This window comes from Anolis carolinensis, chromosome 6, assembly GCF_035594765.1.
Source record: "Anolis carolinensis isolate JA03-04 chromosome 6, rAnoCar3.1.pri, whole genome shotgun sequence".
Classification (NCBI taxonomy): domain Eukaryota; kingdom Metazoa; phylum Chordata; class Lepidosauria; order Squamata; family Dactyloidae; genus Anolis; species Anolis carolinensis.
Window position 1 is genome coordinate 67,338,595 of NC_085846.1, and position 17,731 is coordinate 67,356,325.

General features: G+C 40.1%; 1 protein-coding gene across 1 annotated transcript in view; it reads left to right on the plus strand.

Moving 5' to 3' along the window:
- The first annotated feature begins 355 nt into the window (after nt 1-355).
- tmc2 (transmembrane channel like 2) overlaps nt 356-17,731 on the plus strand; it is a 103,459-nt gene continuing 86,083 nt past the window's right edge. Inside the window, exons 1-5 of the mRNA XM_062983753.1 lie at nt 356-632; nt 7,088-7,135; nt 9,164-9,509; nt 13,496-13,648; nt 17,276-17,366. Of these exons, the coding sequence (XP_062839823.1) occupies nt 581-632; nt 7,088-7,135; nt 9,164-9,509; nt 13,496-13,648; nt 17,276-17,366 (690 nt within the window). The 5' untranslated portion in view covers nt 356-580. The remainder of the gene's footprint in view (nt 633-7,087; nt 7,136-9,163; nt 9,510-13,495; nt 13,649-17,275; nt 17,367-17,731) is intronic.

Below are 17,731 nucleotides of genomic sequence, written 5' to 3' on the forward strand. Positions count from 1 at the left end.
TTGATGGAAAATATACACTGTAGATGCTCTTGAAAGTTAAAAATAGAATAAAAATTTATTTTCTTAAAAACAGGCAAATAATTACTTCAGAGAGGTTCATAAGTGTAATCGGTTACAGACGTTCTTCAGCTTAACTTAGTTGTATGTTTCAGATTACTTCACTTAGTTTCAAACAGTTCAAACTAACCAATCTATCTATTGGTCACAAAAAAACCCTCGCTCTATTTGCTGAGAATAGACACGAGTTCCCCTGGGTTGTTAATTAACTCTAACCTAGAGTCCTTCTATTAACCAGCCCAGTAGTGAGAGACAATCCCTTGAGTTATCTTTCCTCCCAAGAGATCCAAAACTGTCAGTTTCCACATCTTTTAGTTCTCTCTCACACACACCCTCCAAACTTCAAAACCGAACTGCTCTCTTCAAACCCTTAAACAGAACTGCCTGGAGCTCTTTTTTTCCTCTGCACTCTAAGACTTGGCTCCTCCCATCTGCTCTGGTTGGCCAATCCTAGGAGTCTCTCTCTAAGCTCCTCCCCCTTTCTAACCACACTCAAGATGGCTGCCTGGCATTCCTCAACAAAATGGATGCCTGCCTCACTCACTGTTACCAAGGCTTTATTCCTGGCCTAATAGGTAAGGTTCACTACACAGGAACATACAGACATGCAAAGATCCAGATATTCGGCTAAAACCTGTGATATTCCCACACCTGGAAATCTTGTGTATTTTGCCTTTTGTAGCAATTGCTTCCGAGTTTACAGGGAATGGGGTCTGGCCACCCTCCTGATTGCTGAGGGTGCTCCTGGGATAAAGGTACTGTCTGGACGGGCCCTAAGAGAAGCAATACACCATTTTATTAGTCAGAAAGATATATAATCCAACCCCAGCAGTCACTGCTACCAAATGACGCCTCCCACTGCCAGCCCATTTGCTTTCTGTTTGTGGAATTGTGGGAAGAGAGGGCTTGTGTTTTTGCCTCAAAGAGCTAAATGGCTTGGCTTTTTTAGCTTGGCTTTTTCAGCAGGTGTTACTTATAGATGAGCTGAATGTTGAATAAATGTAATCCAAGGATTAATTAGCTAAAGCCCTATGTTAACCAAAAACGAAGAAAGGAAGGCAACATGAGCTGGTTAAATATTAAGGAGTTTGGTGGGCACACTTCAAGGATTCAATTACGGTTTGTCTGATATGACAAAATTAAAAGAGGGGAACACAAAATTTGTTGGAACACTCTTAAGTTCAGAGTCTATTAAAGGTCATGAGATATTTGGGGTTCACTTAAAAAAGAGAGGCACTTCTCTTCCTACTCGCTGTCTAAACCAGTCCAGGCATACCAAACACATTGCCACAGCTTGATGAATTGTTCATGCTCTGTGGACTAGTCTGGCATTTACATAAGTAATTGTTTAGGTTCACAGTTGCACATTACTAATTTATCTCTTACATGGAGCAAGCTCTGGAAGCAAAAAAAAAAGCAATCTGTTAAGTTCTCAGCCCATAACTCTTAAGAAGGAATAAAGCTAGCAAGACATTTCATATCCTCATAGGAAAACTATCCCCATATGCTGAGTAGAAAAACAGATAATTTAAATGCTTGTTACTTAACAAAGGAAGAGCAAACTATTTGCCAGATAAGATACATAAACCATCCATGCAAGAGATGAGATATGCATTCCTCTGAACAAAGATACAACCAGTTTCCAAAGCCAAGGTTCAGCTCTGGAAAGCATGACATGTATAAACATGGATGAGATATCCTGAGCACATGCTGAGTATGTTTTCCTTTTCAGTGAGACACAACAACCTGCTCATGCGTTATCTGAAACTTAGGAGACATGAGATCAGAGAATCCAGTTTCAAGACCAACCTGCACTCAGGCATTTTATTCCCTTTAAAAAAACCCACCTGTAACCTAAACTATTTTGCCCTTCCCTACTTTACATTGAATCCAATGAAACCTGGTCTGTCCTTAAGGCCAAAGAGGAAAAATATAAAAGAAATTAATTCCCTTCAGTGCCTTCTTGAACTCTCATTGATCAACTCTTGGCCTGTTTTTAATCTCTTGCGGAAATATTGACTACTGTGCTTCAGGGACCTGATGATAGATGATCTCTGATTACTCTGATTTTATCTGCTTGGATTTTAATGTATTGTCCATTATTTTATTTTGTGTATCGTTGGAATGTTTTAAGTTTTTGTCAAATATGTTGTTTTGTTGTTTCGGGCTTGTCCTTGTTGTGAGCCACCCCGAGTCCCTTCGGGGAGATGGGGCGGGATATAAAAATAAAGATGATGATGATGATTATTATTATTGTTATTATTATCTCTTTCTTTCCCCTCTAGTATTTAAGTTTTGCTGTCTATTTCCGATCTTGACCTACAGGAACAAATGTTATGGGGATATTTAACATGTCCTTCTGTCTGAGTTTGAATAAGGCTTCCTTAATGGAACAAAGGCAGGACCCATGGTGGAATCCCCCTACCCCAGCCACCCCATAATCCCAACATGCATTAAACAGTCTGGCAAGAAATAGTCAAAGGTTTCCTGCAGTTCTAGTTATCAGGAAGGCTGGATAACTGGATTACACTGCAATATAAAATCCAGATTATCTGATTTGAACTGGATTGTGATTCTACACTGCCATATAATCCAATTCAAAGCAGATGATCTGGATTTTATATGGCAGTGTAGATTCAGCCTAAAGACCTCATCACAAAGGCCCATAGATTTGCCACGCATTGTGGCAAATCCATGAGATCCTGATGAGGCGTGTTTCCATGCCCCACATTGCCCAATTTTTCTCTGCCCTCATCCCATGGGGGGAAGTGTTGCCACCCGGCTTCTCCCCATTGCTCCAAAGGCAACATAGGAAGCTTCCCGTGTTGTCATGGCGGTGGCATATGCCACTTGCTCTTCCCTTTTGCCATGGAGCCCAAGCAGAAGTTTCTGTGCATCATGTAATGGGCTCTGTAGCAAAAGGGGAGAACAAGGGGCATACGATGGGCAAATCACCCCATTTGATGAAGTCATAAGACTCAAGCAGGAATTATAGAACAAACCCAAATGAACTTTTTAAAAACACATCTGCATTCAACTTCTAACAGCCTCTTCCCCATCCTACCAAGCTCTGTTACTCTACTGGTGCGTGCTGAATCACCTCCTGGTAGCTATTAGAGATATGTGTGGTATTTGTTCCTTTTGTGTTTCCGTTTCATACCGTCCATTCGGATAGCACCAAATGGAGTGGAAATTGTTTGTTTCTCCAGATGTTGCTGAACTATACCCCACAGGATCTCTCACTATTAACCATGTTGCTAGGATTGATGGGAATTACAACTCAACTGTGGTGGTCCCTTCCCCCTGGACTAGAGTACAGAGGAGCAAGGTCCCTATATATCTTGGAATTGTGTAGAAAAGTGGATTTCTATGCTTTTCCATGACAAAATGCACTTGGCCAAAGTTCCTTCTTGTCCTCTTTTGCACCTGGTCACCCTGCCAAGGGCTGCTTCCTTCACGTGTTGGTCCTGCATCTTCCCAGAGTAGTACTGAAATCTTTTTCTCGAAGCATAGCCTTGCAGCTGAAATTTGTCGTGGTGGTGGCTATGAAACAGGGCCATTGGTACAATTAGGCAGACTGAAGTCAACTCAGGGTGTAGACTGAGGATGTCATGAAAGTGCGGTGAATTAATTATCATATTTTTACATCTACGTAGGGCAGTATAATTATCATATTTTAACATCTAGGGGAGTAAGCTCATATGCCAATACAACTTTCATGGCTTAGATAACATGTACTAGCTCATGGCCAAGCTGGCTGAGGGATTCTGGGAGCTGTTGTTTAAAAGGTCATTTTTCTAAGCCCTTGGGTAGGATATGCTATTTACTGCTTTGTCTCAGGCAACACAATGTTGTAGAACAGCTCTAGTATATAGGATGAAAAAGGGCAACTTTCCTAAGAAACAGAAGTATGTGTGTGTGTGTGTGTGTGTGTGTGTGTGTGTGTGTGTGTGTTACATAAAGTCAGTTGTGTCCGACTCAGGGGGTTGGTGCTCATCTCCATTTCTAAGCCGAAGAGCCAGCATTGTCCATAGACACTTCCAAGGTCCATGTTTGTCTGGCTAATCCATGGAATGCTGTACTGGAAACCATGGTGAGGCTACAGCAGATATGGGAACCACATAGGCCATGGGCCACATATAGTTTCGTGGCCACTTTTTGGACACCCCCCGCCCCCACACTGTTTTATTGGCTCCCCTCTGTTTGCCAGGAACTACATATTGTATAATGGGAATGGAGCCACTGGGGAACATGATAAATTCACATATTATTAATACAGATGTGGGGTGCTTGTGGTTTTCCAGATGTTTTGGACCACAAGCTCCACAGTTTATTAACTATTTGCCATGTTGGATAGAGCTGATGGGAGTCATCGCCAAAATATTTGGAGGGCCAATGCTTTCCCACTTGTGTAATAAAGAAATTACTCTTTCTTTTCAATTCTTAAAACCTAAGCTAAAATTCTATACTTTCCTGTGTACCTGAAACAATAACATTGGTCCAATCCTACTGCTTTTCCTGATGTAAAGGTAAAGGTAAAGGTTTTCCCTGACGTTAAGTCCAGTCATGTCCAACTCTGGGGATTGGTGCTCATCTCCATTTCTAAGCCGAAGAGCCAGCGTTGTCCATAGACACTTCCAAGGTCATGTGGCTGGCATGACTGCATGGAGCGCTGTTACCTTCCCCCTGGAGTGGTACCTATTGATCTACTAACATTTACATGTTTTCGAACTGCTAGGTTGGCAGAAGCTGGGGCTAACAGTAGTAGCTTACCCCAACAGGTTCAGTCCACTGGGGGCTCCGTACCCTGTTTCCCTGAAAATAAGACATCCCCGAAAAATAAGACTTAGTAGAAGTTTTGCTGAATTGCTAAATATAAGACATTCCCCGAAAGTAAGACCTAGCAAAGGTTTTGTTTGGTAGCATGCCCAGCGTCTGCCAAACAGAACACCGGAGCATGCAGGATTGGTAAATGTACATACCAGTTGTACATGGAAATAATGGTAGTAGCAAGAAATTCTTGATAGGATTCACAGTTTGTCTGATTTTTAAAAATTTTAAATTTATTTTACATTCCAACAATTAACAATATTTTTGCGATGCATGTCTTATTTCATTATACATAATACCAAAAGTAACTAATGCTTAAATTACATTTTAAACGATCCTTTGGAATGTATCACCCACCCCCCTGCCCTCCCCCCGTTCCCCCTCCCCCCTGGAACAGCAATTCAATATATTAGCATTGTATCATTTTAACCATGTGGAACGCCTGGTTCAAGGTGGTGTATCTTTCGTCTCCATCTATTTTGTCAATTAGGTCTGACCATTTCCTGAACCAGTCTTGTTCTTTTAGACTATTTGTATATTTTCTTTTCCTTTGATTAATGAAATCATTAATTATATATTCTGATATATAAGACCACCAAGTTTCTACGTCCCATTTTGTCTCATCCCTCCATCCTCGGGCTATCATGGCTTGTATTGCGGCTGTCATATATTTTAGAATCTCGGTCCAATTATTGTTATCGTCCCTTACCATTATTGTGAGGGACATAAATCTGGCTTTGTCCCATATTAATTCTTTCCCTATTAATTCTTCTATTTCTTTTCTTATTTTACTATAAAAGATTTGAATTTTTCTACAGTCCCACCACATGTGGGAGAATGAACCTATTTCCCCACATTTGTGCCAACGTTTGTTTGAGGTATTTCCTCTTATATGAGCTAATTGGAGGGGGGTTCTATACCATTTAGAGATTATTTTCCTTTGTGTTTCTTTGATCCTTATGTGATTAATTTTCTGAATATTATCGATCCAAGACCAGGTTAGTTTCTCAGTAAAGTTTTCTTCCTGTTTCCAATTCTCTATGTGTTGCTTTTGTATTATAAGTTAATGTAATTAGTTCATCATACCATAGCCCAGTCATTCCCCAATCCTTTTAATACCATTTTCCGTCAGTGTTTTAATTATATTTTTAAATGTCTTGTCCTTATTTTCCAATGTTTCTAATGGGGTCACAGTTTGTCTGGTTATGCTGGTTTGTGATGACAACTACTGTACAGTATATAATAAATGTTCATTTTTTTGTTCAACAATAAATGTGAATTCTTCTTCATGGAAAAATAAGACATCCCCTGAAAATAAGACCTAGCACATCTTTGGGAGCAAAAATTAATATAAGACACTGTCTTATTTTCGGGAAAACACGGTATATATATTATATATGTGTGTGCAATGCTTCCAACCATATATTCCCAGTGTCATGTGCAATGGGAGATGCAACATCTTCCTCTCCATTGATACTACTGAGTACTCACCAAAGGGCTTCCCTTCATGTTTAAGTAATGGGATGCAATGCAATGCCAACAGGTGCTTTCTGTGTTGAAAAGAGATCAGAGCTGAAAGTGGCTGGGTTAGATTGGTACTCTGAATCTTCCTGTAGCTTTCAGCCTGTAAGCTGAAGCGCCCGTGTAACACAAGAACTGTGCTGGAGAGAACATGCTAAAGCCAGTTCATTGATGTCTTGCTTTGTGACACCAGCATACAGTCAAAGAAGGCAGCATTGAGAAGAGGTGTGACCAGTAGCTTTATAATTGGGGTGGGAAAAAAATCCTTGACCGAGGGTGCTGACTTTTTGAAAAGCAAAGAAAAAGAAAACATTCATCATGGTGAAGAAGAAGAAGAAAAGTGAATTAGAGATCATGATGGAACATGGTTTGTATGCATTCATCAGTATTTAGCATTTATTCCTTACACATAGTGTGTTTTTTGTGTATGTGTGGGGGTTAATTTAATTAACAGCTGAAGTTTAAGAAAATGCATTTTATATGATGGGTGTACAGGAAAACATTGTTAATATGTGCACTGTCACATTAGGACTGGCAAAAATAAAGCTGCACAGTTTCTAGTTCAGTTAGCATCAGCCAGAAATCCTGAGAAACTGTATCTGCTCCCCCTCTCTAGAGTTATCTGTATTTTAAAGAATCAACAAGACATGCGATTTTTCTGTTTGCTTTTGTTTTGCAGCTGGAATTGAGATTGATGGATACGTGGGAAGTGACTCAGATAGTGAAGGTAAATGAGAGATTTATAGCTGTCTTTGGAAAGAGAGTGTGAAAGAATTTATCATCCTGAGAATGATGGGCTGTATATACCAAATGCTATGGTGATGCTATGTAAACAGTCGTTACTGCCAGCCTTGTTAGTACATGACGGAAAGACTAGCATTAATACAGAGGTCCATGTTTGTCTGGCTAATCCATGGAATGCTGTACTGGAAACCATGGTGAGGCTACAGCAGATATGGGAACCACATAGGCCATGGGCCACATATAGTCTCGTGGCCACTTTTTGGACCCCCCCCCCCACACACACACACACACACACACTGTTTTATTGGCTCCCCTCTGTTTGCCAGGAACTACATATTATATAATGGGAATTGGGCCACTGGGAAACATGATAAATTCACACATTAGTAAAACAGATGTGGGGAGCTTGTGGTTTTCCAGATGTTTTGGACTACAAGCTCCACAGTTTATTAACTATTTGCCATGTTGGATAGAGCTGATGGGAGTCATCGCCAAAATATTTGGAGGGCCAATGCTTTCCCACTCTTGTAATAAAGAAATTACGCTTTCTTTTACATTCTTAAAACCTAAGCTAAAATTCTATACGCTCCTGTGTACCTGAAACAAAAACATTGGTCCAAATCCTACTGCTAGTCCTGATGTAAAGGTAAAGGTTTTCCCTGACGTTAAGTCCAGTCGTGTCTGACTCTGGGGATTGGTGCTCATCTCCATTTCTAAACCGAAGAGCCGGCGTTGTCCATAGACACCTTCAAGGTCATGTGGCCAGCATGACTGCATGGAACGCCGTTACCTTCCCGCCGGAGCGGTACCTATTGATCTACTCACATTTGCATGTTTTCAAACTGCTAGGTTGGCAGAAGCTAGAGCTAACAGCGGGCGCTCACTCTGCTCCCTGGATTTGAACCTGGGACCTTTCGGTCTGCAAGTTCAGCAGCTCAGCACTTTAACACACTGCGCCACCGGAGGCCTGATGACCAAAAATAATTGAGTGAACTGGATTTGTCTATGTGTTGACTTAGCAATGATCCAATGATCTATTTCAGTTTGGACTAACCCATTGCATTGTGGACAATATCAGTCTCCATGGCATAACTCTGACCCAATGATTGGCACACAGGTCCTGCTATGATATTTGTGTACAATACAAAGAACTGGATCCAAACTTACTCTTTCTGAGGGCCCGTCCAGACAGGCCCTATATCCCAGTATCTGATCCTAGGTTTTCTGTTTATCCCAGATTATCTGGCAGGGCAGACTCATATAGTCCAGTTTAAAGCAGAAAACCTGGGATCATATTCTGGGATATAGGGCCTGTCTGGAAGGGCCCTTAGAGAAGATCAACTGAAATCAAACCCTAGAGCTCTTTGCTGGGAATTCTAAATATCTCTTCCCAAACTGTAGATCCCATACTTGCCCAAATGTTGTCTTGGCATTTAAACTGGAATCATTTTGCTGTGACTGTGTGGTGTGGAAAAGGCATTTAACTTTTCACGGGTCAGAGTAGATCCAAAGTTTGAACTCAATTTTGTGTGTGTGTGTGTGTGTGTGTGTCAGGAGCGACTTTACAAACTGCAAGTCACTTCTGGTGTGAGAGAATTGGCTGTCTGAAAGGATGTTGCCCAGGGGACGCCCGGATGTTTTGATGTTTTTACCATCCTTGTGGGAGGCTTCTCTCATGTCCCCGCATGAAGCTGGAGCTGGTAGAGAGAGCTCATCCGCGCTCTCCCCGGGTTGGATTCAAACTTGACAGCCTTCAGGTCAGCAACCCAACCTTCAAGTCACAAGGCTTTAACCCACTACGCCACTGGGGGCTCCAGAGAATTCAATTGAATGTATTACAATGGTTGGCTGGGGAGGCCACTGTGGTCTGTGAAGTTGCTCTTATGGATTCCTAGGAATGTGCATCACTTTCTTTCTGTACTTGACTGATGAAAGACTAATTGTTAATTATAACAATATGAATTGAACAGAAATTTATGCAAAATGAGCTTCTTGTTTCCTTTGAGAACAGATGAGGAGGAGGAAGAAGAGGAAGAGGAGGAGGATGAAAAGATAGATAGAAAGCAGAATGCACAGGAAATGGCAAAGGCAAAGAAAAAGCATGATGAGAGGGATGCTGATGATGAAAGTGAAGAAGAGGAAGAAGAGAGCTCCAGGAGGAAAAAAACAAACAAGAAGAAAAACCAGAAAGCTGGTACAAGCGGAGGAGGAGAAAGTGAGGCAGAAGAAACCGGAAAGGGGAAGGAAAGGGCTGGCAAAAAAATGCCTGGCAAAGAACAAAAGGGAGAAAGCAAAGACAGACAAGCAAACAAGAAAGCAAAGGGGAAGGAGAAAAAGAAAAAGAACACCAGTGGGAGGTAAGAAATGTTCAGAAATTTCCAGATCAAAATTCCCAAGGTGCCTGCCAGACTGGTTGCACTACAGTGCTCATCCTGTCTGAAAATGGTGGGAGATGAAATCCAACACATCTGGATGGTCATTGGTTTGGAAAAGTTGATCTAAGGATTGTGTTGTTTTGTAGTCAGGCACAGCATTACAATAAAGTAAATATTTATAAAATAGTAATCGCTTGCTTTCAACTGTGAATGACACATGGAATTAAATCATTGTTATCTTACCCCAAAAAAATCTTTTGCATGAAGTTTGATCCTTTTCTGGCCACCACTTCTGTGTATTTCACTGAAGAAACTGTGATTTAATTAGTCCATGTGTCATTCAGAAATGAGTGAAAGTGTACACTGTTAACTATCAGTGATTACATTTCATCAGTTGTTCCATCTTTCTGACATGTGTCATAATAAATCACAGCATGTGCATATTTTAATCTAATTTAAATTATGGAAATTGCAACCTACAATGACCATAAAGTGCACCAGAGTGTGCCTTTAATACAGGGTGTTTGAAAAAGAACTCCCTATTTACCATTTAAGTGCTGAATAGGGAGTTCTTTTTCAAACACCCTGTATTTTACATACAATGGGTTCTAGGGTTCCCTCAGTGGCTATATGCCTGGATGTCATTATTTGGACACCAATAATCCAATATGAAGAAGGGGCACAAAATAGCCTGCTCCCCTGTCACCAAGAAATAAAAGTACTTCCACTAGAATCATATAATCATAGAGTTGGAAGAGGCCTCATGGGCCATCCAGTCCAACCCCCTGCCGAGAAGTAGGAAATCGCATTCAAAGGACCCCTGACAGATGGCCATCCAGCTTCTGCTTAAAAGTCTCCAAAGAAAGAGCCTCCACCACAGTTCGGAGCAGAGAGTTCCACTGCCAAACAGCTCTCACAGTGAGGAAATTCTCAATGTTCAAGTTGAATCTCCTTTCCTGTAGTTTTTACAGAGGGAAAGTGACAAATGCAGATATAGGGAATGTTACTTTTTATTATCCTCCAGGCAGCATAGACAGTGAGTTAATATCCAAGTAAGATTCTCTTTATTTTGGATCACATACTTGCCTTTTCGTAATGCCTTTCTCTCCACATTTTTGAATATCCATATAAATATACAGTGTTCCCTCACTTATTGTGGGGGTTACGTTTCAGGACCACCCCCAATAATAATAATAATAATAATAATAATAATAATAATAATAATAATAATAATAATAATAATTTTATTTTTATACCCCACCCCATCTCCCCGAAGGGACTCGGAGCGGCTTACATGGGGCCAAGCCCAGTCCACAATAAAAACAAAGCAATAAAAACAAATAATAACAATAAAAACCAGTCATAAAATCACATTCAAGAACAAAAGGTAGACCTTACCTTACAAAAGGTAAAATCTAGAGAAAACCTGGGCCAAAGTGCTAGTTTGTCAAAATCATCAGGAGGGGAGAATTATCCAAATTGTCAACGCCTTCAGGGTGCTGGAAGTGAAAATCCGTAAAGTAGGGGCGCTATATTTATTTTAATATGTACACATTATATTATATTATATTATTTATTTATTTATTTACAGTATTTATATTCCGCCCTTCTCACCCCAAAGGGGACTCAGGGCGGATCACATTATATACATATAGGGCAAACATTCAATGCCCATAAACACATCGAACAGAGACAGAGACAGACAGACGCAGAGGCAATTTAACCTTCTCCTGAGGGAATGTTCGATTTCTGGCCACAGTGGGGAGCAGCTGCTTCATCATCCACTCTGACGGCACTTCCTCATTCCAATGTCATAAATTAGTTAAATTAGTTAAACTTGCCTCCCCACTTTTATAAGTGGTACCTTATTTCCTACTTGATAAATGCAACTATCTTTTGGGTTGCTAGGTCAGCAACGAGCAGGGGCTATTTTTAATTGACGGGTGCTCACCCCGCCACGGGCTGGCCTCGGACTCATGACCTCATGGTCAGAGTGATTTATTGCAGCAGACTGCTCACCAGCCTGCGCCACAGCCTGGCTGTGTTAGAAGTTAGGTGGCCTTTCTCCCCTCCGCAAGCCTACTTCCTGCACTTCTTCTTGGCGGCCTCCTCTCTGGTGCCTGCCAGTTTCCCTTTTGCGCATGCGCCTCCCTCTCGTCCGCATCCAGAGTGGCCCGGCTGGACACCAACGAGAGAGACAGCGCATGCGCAAAAGGGAAATCTCAAAGCAGTGAGGGAGCGAAAAGCAAACCGCAAAGTAGGGAGGAAAGACTGCATAGGAATGAAGACTTCACCTTGTTTATAATAGAATCACAGAGCTGTTGAGTTGGAACACTTCCCAAGGGCCAGCTACTCCAACCCCATGTCAGTTCAGGAAATTCACAACCATTACACCCGTATAGAATCATATCATCAATTCACATGGCTACTGCATCTCATGCATATCAACATAGCTATCCCTGATCAAGTGAACTATGGTATTTAAAGAAACATCTTGTATGTAAATAAATGCTTTTCTGTGATTTCAGATAAAAGGCTTGATGCTCTGTATATACGCAAAGGACTACATTTGATAGTGAAATTATGATGTATATGAAATGGTATGAGCCACTGAGTTGTAGTGTTTAGAATGCTGGAGCAATTAATGCAGTTTGATACCACTCTAACTGCCAAGTTCAATGCTATGGAATCGTGGGAGTTGTAGTTTTCCAAGGTCTTTAGCCTTCTTTGTACTTCTTTGTACTTCACTAAATTTCAGCTCTCATGATTCCAAACCATTGAGCCATGGCAGTTAAAGTGATGCCAATCTGCATTATTTTTTACATAGATGCAGCCAAGTATTATTTATTTATTTATTTATTTACATCACTTTTACCCCGCCTTTCTCCCCGAGGGGACTCAAAGCAGCTTACAATAAATAGGCAAAAATTCAATGCCTAAAACAATGTAAAAACAACAATTCATATAAAACAATCTACAAAACAACAATTCATATAAAACAGGTACCATTGCAAAATAAAATCACATTATATAAAATTTTAAGCATGTCCAAGATTAAAGTACTCAAAAAGATCCAGTGGAGAAGATGGAATGCTTTTCCATGGCCCCAAAAGCAGTTAGTTATCATTTTAGTTATCATTTTAAAGTAACTTTACTTTCTCAGTATTTAAAAGTAACTAGAACAGCTACTTTTTAATTACTTTGAAAAAGCCTAAATTCTACAAGCCTCCAGCCTGTGATACAGAACACACCCAAACAGCAAGTGTCCCTGTAATTGCAAAAGCAACAAAGAAAAAACAGTTATATTAGCTCTCATTACTTTGCAATAATAATGTAACTCAGATCTGTTAGTTATTACAGAAAGAGTTCAGTTGTAAATAAGTCATTATTTTTAACAAATGTCTTCCAAGTCTTTTTAATGTGAACTAAGGATAAGGGAGTGAGAGGATGATATGTGTATATACACACACATACTGCCTTGTACTCGTTGACTGAAAAATTGGATATAAATGGAACCAATTGACTGGCTCTTGGTCTGATTTTTGTCTTTCCAAGAGAGATTAGGCAAGCCTCCACTTTACTCTCGTTCCATAAAGAGCTGAAAACCTGGTGATTTAAGCAAATTTTTGAATAGAGCCCTTAGATCCTTCAGCTATGCCCTTGTTTAGCTTTTTATCCAACCTTGCCCACTGGAATACCTGCCACAATTAGCACTTTATAGTTGGCCATTCCAACGCTAAATCTTGGCCACTGTATTTGGACTCATTGATGGAGTTCTGTTATTAGGTTTTAAATGGTGGATTACATGTTTTCTTGGTTATTTGTTATGCACATCTGTTATTATGTTTAATGTTTTAAATTGCTGTATTTTAACTGACTGTATGTTTTAATGTTGGAACCCGCTTTGAGTCCCTTTAGGAGATGGGGCGGTATATAAATAAAGTTTTATTATTTATTATTTCTTCCAGTTCCTGCTCATCTGCTGCCAGCTCTTCAGATGAAGAATCACTATGTGAAGAAGAACTAGCCAAGCTAAAAGAACAGGTGGAAGATAAGAAAAAACTCATATCTGTTATGAGAAACAAACCTTGGCGGATGGTAAAGAAATTACAGATGCTGAGGTAAACAGCCTACAACATACCTGCCGTGATTTCAGTTTTCACTACTGGTGTGCATGTGTGTGCGCATGAACATACATGCAGTGCTTGGAAATATTATTTTTGGACTACAACTCGCATAAAACCCAGGAGATGGGTAGAAATTAAGTGAATTGTAATCCAGAAGTAACTTTCCCAAACTCTGATTCAGACTGTGATTTCAATTTCTGAGAATTGTGCTTGATAGCAGCCATGTCACTGTGAAGCCCCCAGTCCTGGGACTGTCGAGATTAAATTTTCCATCTGAACTGGCTCAAATAATGAAAGCACTGAAAAAAAGCAATCTTTTAGCAACCTTTGTAACTGGAGGACAAATAATGAAAATAAAAACCTCCTTAGCTGATACCTTACCCTGGCTCATGTTATTACTTTAAGTAAAAGCACACACCTAAAACTTCATTGAAATTCTTTCTACTTTTCTTTGGTTGTTGATGTGTTTTGTAGGGGGTAATGTGGCCTTCTAGATGTTGTAGGACTGCAACTTACTGTTGTCCTAGCCAGCATAGTGGAAGGTGTTGAATGCTGGAAGTTGTAGTCTAACAACAGCTGGAGGATCACTTTTCCCATCCCTTTTGTACAGGAATCAGAAGGAGGATTTCTCCAAAAGCTTTCAAATGAAACCTTTTCTAAGTGATCTGGGGACAGTTGCCAAAAATGACACAATGCAGCTCAGGTTAGAGTTCTTTCTTATCATTCAGGAAAAGCCATAGGTAGAACAGGGCTTATCTACATGGGCCGAATAACACATATTCAGCATGCATCTGATCCTGGCTCTCTTCCTGATGTTCCTCTACTGCTGGTAGGTTTTGCAGGATAAACCGGATTAATCCAGGTTAGTACCTCAGTAAGAAATGAGGATGCTTTGGAATTTTCCTGAAAATCTTTGCTTGAAACTCCAGATCAACCCTGAAGCTTTGACACAGTGTGAACAGCAGGATTGGATGTGTTTTAACAGTTTGCTGTCTACATGAGGCACCATCGCCATCCCCCTTTTCCATGCACCCATCGGCACAAGGAATTGGGGACAAACGGGGCCTGTGTTGCCATCGTTGCTGCTCCAGATTGTCTTCTCCTTATTGGTTGTGTGGGGACCTCTGCTGAAATCGGCAGGGGGCGTTTGTGGCAGTCAAGACTTCTCAAAGATCTCTGGGAGCAGTAATGGTAACATGCATGGTTAAGAAGATCATGCGAAGCTGATGTGGTCTAGACCCAGCTGGACACCAAACACTGCAGTGTTGGGTTGGGACAGTGCGTATGGCCACCTCTGAGTCAAATCCAGAATATTCTGTTCCAGACTTGCTCCAGATTAACTAGCAAGTGTCAATGAGGTCCCTTCTACACTGTTATATAAAATCCAGGTTATCTGCTTTGAAATGAATTCTATGGCAGTGTAGACTCATATAATCCAGTTCAAAGCAGATAATGTGGAAGATCTGATTCGATAATATGGATTATATGGCAATGTAGAAGGGGACTGAGTCTCAAGTGAATAAAATCTATTTATGGATGACGCCATCTAGTCATGTTGGCTAGAAGTTTTGGCATTTGTAATTCCACATTATCAGGACATTGCATATCTTCTAAGCAGGAGAACTTAGGTTCAGTCTTTGCCATTTTCTAAATCAATGAAGAGGAATCCCCAGTCTGTAGGTAGAGTGTATTCCACTGGAATTCATGGTATAGTCCGTAGAGGTTCCTTGACATCCATACCATGTTTCAAATCCCCAACCCCTTGAGAAGAGATATGACAGAAGTGAAATTGGGAAAGAAAAGGGATCTCTATGGCTGGCTTTGTTCCCCCTTCATTTTTTTCAAGCAGAGAATGTGGAGGAGAAGCAAACCATGGTCAGACATGCCTTCAAAGCTGGCTCTGATCAATGCTTGGGATCTTGTTGGTTTTCAAATCCGAAAGCAGCTTAGCTTTGCTCCTCCATCTTTTGGCTGGTACTCTGGCTGAAAGTTTCACCCTTCTCTTGCCTTCCCAGGACAAAGAAATGTGGAAGCACTAGAAAGTAGTGAGTAGATGCAGTTAGTAGGCACTGTAAGGGTTATTCAAGTCCTCACATAAGAAAACCCCTTCAGATGGTTCTCAAAACATTGCCTGGTTTTTGCCCCCATTTTGCGTCCTCACACAAAGAAAGCGAGAAGAAGGGAAAACAGATCTGTGGCTGAAGCATGTGCATGAATAACTGCAATCTGGACTTTGGACAGAAGTTTTGGCATTTGTAATTCCACATTATCAGGACATCGCATATCTTCTAAGCAGGAGAAGTTGGGTTCAGTCTTTGCCATTTTCTAAACCAATGAAGAGGAATCCCCAGTCTGTAGGTAGAGTGAGAAGAAGGGAAAACAGATCTGTGGCTGAAGCATGTGCACAAATAACTGCAATCTGGACTTTGGACAGAGAGGCATTGATGTTGGAAGGCCTGGTCCTGCTCCAGAACATTCAAGCTATGAAAGATGGAGTGCACAAGTGCTGCCTGTTCGAGTATAAACAGTTTGGGTTTGAAAAGACCAATGGCTTAAGTCAGGATGAATCAATTCCATATATGTATACTAGATAACTATGACCAATGCTTTCACTCAAAGGTAAAGTATATGTGACTTTATAGAGAAACAAATCTGTGCTACAAATGTCACTTTCTTCAACAATTTCTCCACTGAACCCCTGAAATTATTGTTTTAGGGAGATCTGTACCTCTCTGACAAAATTATGGGTCATGTGCTAAAATAGACCATTATAGCCATTAATTGCAAATTAAAACAGTGCAATCTTTTCACATACAGAAATTAGACTGGATAGATTCAGGTAAAATCTTAATACAGTGGAGTCTCACTTATCCAACATAAATGGACCAGCAGAACATTGGATAAGCAAAAATGTTTGATAATAAGGAGGAATTGAGGAAAATCCTATTAGACGTCGAATGACGTTATGATTTTACAAATTAAGCACCAAAACATCATGTTTTACAACAAATGACATAAAAAGCTGTTCAATACACAGTGACATTATGTAGTAATGACTGTATTTACGAATTTAGCTCCAAAACAACACAATTTATTGAAAACATTGACTACAAAAACATTGACGTCTAAAAAATTGAATACAAATAAAGATAGAATTGCTGCATAGTGAAACAACTGTGGATCCAGGCAGGAAGCAGACTGCATTGGATAATACAGAATGTTGGATGAGTGAAGGTTGGATAAGTGAGACTCTACTGTAATAAAACAAATGCTATTTACAGATAAGAATGTTTCTAATGACCTCAAGAGAGTGATGAAAAGATATACCAGGTAAACTAATTTATATGTCTAGTATGGATATTATCTTGGAGAAGGAAGTCCAGATAATTAAACTAACAGTATTGGACAGATAACTTGAGATTTCCGCATGATGAAACTCACTACAGAAACTTAAGTTAAGAGCACGGTGCCTAAGCGTACGGCAGAACACAGACATAGTGATTTCCACGTTGATGCTTCATTTATGATCAAAATTGTGATAATAGTTGGATTTTATCTCAGTTTTCCCAGACTTTTAAACAAATTATAAATATAACAACCTTTTTATTTTTAAAAAATTAGGGAGGCTCAAGATTTTGTGGAAAAATTTGAAGGAGCCTTGGGAAAGGGCAAAGGAAAAAAGTTATATGCCTATAAAATGATGATGGCCAAGGTAAGCGATACAAGAATTTCAGATGGTTTTTTTTTTGTTCTTTGTTTAGTGCAACTGGAAGTTAACGGTTTGCATTTTTTACATTAGAAATGCAAATGTCTTGAGTTTCAAAAACCAGTTTTTTTCAACCAACATGTAAAACCATTGCTGGATATTAAAAAGATGCATCACCATGAACAAATGACATACAAATATTATTATACCTGAGTGAAAATATCAGTGCCAATTAGTGTTATTGTTACCTAAAGTATCTAAATCATTACCAACCCTATATATTCTCAGTCATTTCAAAGGGTCTGCTCTAGGAAGGAAAGAACTAGCAATGGTTTGTGTGTTGCTTAAATGACTCTGGAGACCAGGTTTTT